At 41.3% G+C, this 4,924-nt stretch overlaps 1 protein-coding gene across 1 annotated transcript; it reads right to left on the minus strand.

The window, feature by feature from the left end:
- Positions 1–1,515: 1,515 nt before the first annotated feature.
- On the minus strand, positions 1,516–2,427 carry LOC134439248 (leukotriene B4 receptor 1-like). The gene has a single exon (XM_063189146.1). It carries the CDS (start codon positions 2,425–2,427, stop codon positions 1,516–1,518), a length of 912 nt encoding a protein of 303 aa, XP_063045216.1.
- Positions 2,428–4,924: the final 2,497 nt, after the last annotated feature.

The following is a 4,924-nucleotide window of genomic DNA, read 5'->3' on the forward strand; positions in this document are numbered from 1 at the left end:
GTTGACCCGCCTCCCTTTGTTTGCTAATGGTTGTATGCTTCCCAACAAAGTAGGAGGAGTTCCCGATTCGTTGGGAGCTCAGAAATGATGTTTGTATTGCTTTTGGCCTGACTAGAAGCAATGCTGAACGTGTTACGTCACTAGGGGGGACAGCCTGAAGGCTAGGCTAAACCAGTGTTTCTCAACTGGTGGGTCGCGACCCAAAAGTGGGTCGCGGAGGGGTCATGGGTGGGTCGCAGAGCCATGGTGTAAAAAAAAAATCATAATTCATTGATTCGCTAAAAAAACAGAAAAACATCCAACTTTTCCAGAAACAATTTACAACTTTCATTTTGATAGGCGATTGAACTTGTGTCATCTGTCGTCATAGATAAAATCAGAATGTTTACGCGCGAGTATCGCTAAAAAAAATTGTGTCGCGACTGAATAAGATTGGAAAATGGTGGGTCCCAAGTTCCAGTTGAGAACCACTGGGCTAGACCAACATTGAGGGACACAGTTAAATTAACAAGGCCCCTTTTTTCCCTTTTCAAAAGCTCTTTCATCTTTGAAATTAGAAACTTCTTAAGGTAACCAAAGTGATAAAATTCAGACTGTGGGAGCGAAGACCTTGGAAACAAAGAAAGCACTTCTGTGGTCCTATCAAGGAAAGCATTTCTATGGACCCATCATGGAATTAAGGAAAACAATCTGTGAAACTGCCTCAGATTTTGTGCTCTATTGGGCTATGTTCATGTTCACACACATCACAAAAATCACATGACTACAAAAGCCTCACTCCAGTGCACATCACTGTAATTTTATTAGCTTGACTTGAACATATGAAAAACCACAATAACGAATATTGCCAACAATGCCCATAGTGACTTGATTTGAATCTGTCCTGGGTCGTTTCCACACCCTCACTCTCTGCCCATAATTTCCTGTGTACTCCAACACTTACTCTATATCATATATAAACACCAAAAAACGCCCAAAATGTGGCCATTTGTTAGTTGTAAGTCTTGCTTAGATTCCTTTAAAGAAAAAAAAGAAAAAGAGTAATGTTACAGGGACACAGCAATGAGATGACTGCTTTTGAGTAGCTTAGTTCCTGAATTTAATCGGCACATTCAGAAATGTCATGTTTTTCATGAATGTATACTAGAATAATAATTGGTTTTCATACAGCACATGAATAGGTGGATCCTTTCTATCAGCCATTTTGATTTTACAGTCATAGACATCTTTGGCTGCAAACCTACTATGGACGGACCAGTACATATTTGTTTATTAGTAAATAAAGAAAGAAACTAAGAATCAGGCATCTGGCTGTAAAAATGTATAATTCATGACCTGTTCTAAAAAAAATTGAACAAAAATCTATAAGAACATGAAACACATCACATCTCTGAGACCTCTGTTGCAATGTCGGGACACTGAAATTACACAGGCAGTGTTGCACAGTGCAGAGAGATTGTATCTGTTATACAGACTGATGGCAAGAAGTCACAAAGCAATTGCTACACTGGTGCTTTACAAACCATTATCAGGTACACCTGTGTCTTCATCTCTGTTATGGAGGAGACTTTTAGATGCAAAGGCATACAGAAAAGGGTTCACACTGCTGTTGATGAAGGTGAAGCTGATGACAATTTCCTCAGCTGAATTGTAGAAGTCAGTTAGATTTGCAGAAGCATCTGGATGGGCTGACTTCAGAGAAATGGCCAAAATATCGACAATATTCATAACATGATATGGAATCCAGAGGACAAAAAATGTCACTATGATGTTACGGACCAGCTTGGTGAGTCTCTTGCTGGTAAAGAAGGCCGTCTCGTTGACTTTCTTCTGGAGGGAACTGTAATACACAACAAGAATGCTGAAAGGCATAACGAACCCAAAAAGTGTCTCACAGAAACGAATTCCAGCTCTCTGTCCATCCGAGCTGAATTGTGGATCACACTCGTACTTTCCATGTTTCACCTTTACCACAAAAGTCACAAGAGTTGGGGAGGACAAGATGCAAGCTAGTATCCACAGTGATAAGATCAGCACCATCTCACCTCTCCTCCCCAGTTTGTTCCAAAGGTGTGGGTGAAGAACAGCAAAGTAGCGATGGACACTCATCAAAGTCACGGTCATTACACTGCTGAAAACACTCGTATACACCATCACAACAAGTAGTTTGCAGACAGAATGAGTCATTTGCCAATCAGTGATCCAGTTGTAGATTAACCATGGCAGAGTGGACAAGCACAGGAAATCAGAAGCAGCCAGATTCAGCATCAATCTCAGGGTGAAGTTGTCCTTCTTGAAGTTGCGGAGAATCATCACCACCACCGCTATGTTCCCAGGAATGCCAATGATAAAGCACAATGCCAGAACTCCAGTGCTGACCTGCGTTTCAATTGGAATTCTTGCACTGGAGCTGATGTTCTCCTGCATGGCTGAAAATGACAGAAGATAAAATGTCAGATGAAGATCTTGACAATAGTCAAGTAATGTGAATGTGAAAACTGGTATACCATAACGAGGGACAATAGTGAGGTGACTGATCGCCCTTTTTAACTGCAGGACAGCCACTATACCTGTACCCACTGTTGTACCAACACATTTTCACATTTCACATTTTGAAGATGCCATTGGATCTGTTTTCATAAGCCTACTATGTAATAGTATGTATGTATCACCGATTTTACCATGTGTGTGGTAAAAGTAGCCTTTCACATACTAACTTTGATAAACTGGACAATGAAATGCAGAAAAACAGCACCTCTCCTTTTCTTTGGCCTCGTTATTCTGATCTTAATTGCTCTATCAAAATTCTTCTGCACATTACTAATCCAAAATTAATTTTGAGAAATTTTTGAAGCATAAACAAATGAAGAAATGTAACAATTAGATCTCATATTTGGCAACTGCTTGCCCTCCCCAGAAAGTTTCTTATAGTTACCAATTACAAAAGTGAGCTTAAAAACATCTTTAAACAACTTCATAATAAATACTATTTTTGCTTTCTGAACTGTTAAACAAAATGCATATCACTACTACATTACACATTCAACACATTTATTTGATCTTACCGAATGTTGTAAGCTGTGTGCAGAGTAAAAATATACTCCACCAGCGGTCTGCATGCAACCTATACTGCTGCTGCAATCAAGTGTTCATGCAGCTTTCTATTTTCCATGTTTATTATTAGATCAACATATTTAGGACAGTCATTTCTCAGAATCACAAATGTGGCTATATCTTAAATGGAACACAGTTGGAGGTTTCTAGAGCGGAAGCTCTGAGGCCGTACCTGCCAATGTTTTTGTTCTGTAAATTGTATTAGGCTACTTCCTCTAATATTGAGAGCTTGGGGATGCTGTGGTGCAACATGCTAATACATCTGTCTACCTGTCAACAGGCTCATGGTGACCCAAGTTTGATTGTGGCCAATTTGTTTTCTTTTAGCTTAACGCAATGTAACAGGTTGCACTGTCCAGTGCAATGTAGTATGTCCTTCAGCAGTTGCCATACACTAATGACGTCACGGGAATCTCTGGTAGCTCAGTGGCTAGTGCGTAATTGGCAACAATGCCATTGTTTTTATAAAATCAGCTGGGATAGTCAGGCTCGTAGGAGCTCTCCCGGTGCGCCAGTATTCTGATGGCCTACTCTGTGGCCTTGCAGCTGATTTTGAGTAAGGTATGTGTCACCACTATATTTCTAGATGCTATCAAACATTTAGGGGTTGTGTAGTAACAAACGCTTTTAATTACCAGGCTGAGTAGCCAGAGATCCCCGTGGCGTCCTACCTGCCAGTCGATTCTGGACGCCGTCCTTGTCGGTGTTGTGGCAGAGGTGAGCGTATATCCTAAAGATTCTTTTTGTTGTATGTCACCCTTTGTGTAATATGTGCCTGACTGTTTACCTGTCTGTTCGTTCACCTGATTCATAGACACCTCAGAGGATCATCGAGGGTCTTATGGTGACGTTCGGTGGGCAGTAGCCTACTAGCTCACCGCTGTTTTGCCCATAGCCAAAATATTTTAGCCTTTCTGTTTTTGTTTGTTTGTTTGATTTTCTTTTACCTGTCCGCCGCTTCAGCTTGTCACATTGTTATTTTACGGGGTTTGGCTGTCACAGTTCTAGGCCTGTATGCTGCTCTAGTCGGGGCAGGGCCATACAGTAGACTAGTAGTTTGAGTGTGTATTATTATACGGATTTATTCTGTGTGTAGTGGATATCCACACTGATTGTGCATTTAATCACTTACATAGCGTAGTGAGCCTATGAGCGTGTGTGTGTGACTGGTGTTTACCATAGGCCCTTGGTTTCGTGCACGAGTGGTGAACTAATTTATTCTCGACTAGTAAACCTGCCCGGCTAGCCTGGCTCGGTGACACCCTTTATCCTGTGGCAGCCAACCCCGTTCTTGAGCATTACTGTTTTTATCCCAGCGGCGCAGGGTTTTAACTGTTGACTTAAATTGTATTAATAAAGAAAAGATTGTTATTCCTTTAAACAAAGGTACGTCTCTTGTGCATTCTATCCGAACCTGTTGTGCCTTATTGGTTGAAATCAAAATATATTCTGGGGTGGCAGTCCCCCAGTGGCGTAGTCGTGCAATTACAAGTATCACTTTGATGGTTATTATTTTAGGAAAACTAACATCCAAACTTCCACTTTGCTACACCCACCTAGCTTATTCAGTTATTTCCTGTCATATTCCTAGTTCCGACCTATTACTCATGGGACTTGATCGATCAGCAGATGATCCAATCGAAGTTCAGTACTACATGCCGGGGCAGAGGGAAGTGTCAGTCTAGAACCCGCCCTCTGGCGCACCTATAATATTTCTGACGCCCGTCTTTAGCCCAGCTTTCGCTTTCTTTCTTTTCTGTCTCCCTTATCACTAACGCGATTGAACGTCCAAGAGCTCGCACCTACCATA

The sequence above is a fragment of the Engraulis encrasicolus genome, chromosome 22 (assembly GCF_034702125.1).
Source record: "Engraulis encrasicolus isolate BLACKSEA-1 chromosome 22, IST_EnEncr_1.0, whole genome shotgun sequence".
In the NCBI taxonomy this organism is placed as follows: Eukaryota; Metazoa; Chordata; class Actinopteri; order Clupeiformes; family Engraulidae; genus Engraulis; species Engraulis encrasicolus.

Coding starts and splice junctions, on each gene's coding strand:
- LOC134439248 (XM_063189146.1), bottom strand. CDS start 2,427: ATGCAGGAGAACATCAGCTCCAGTGCAAGAATTCCAATTGAAACGCAG.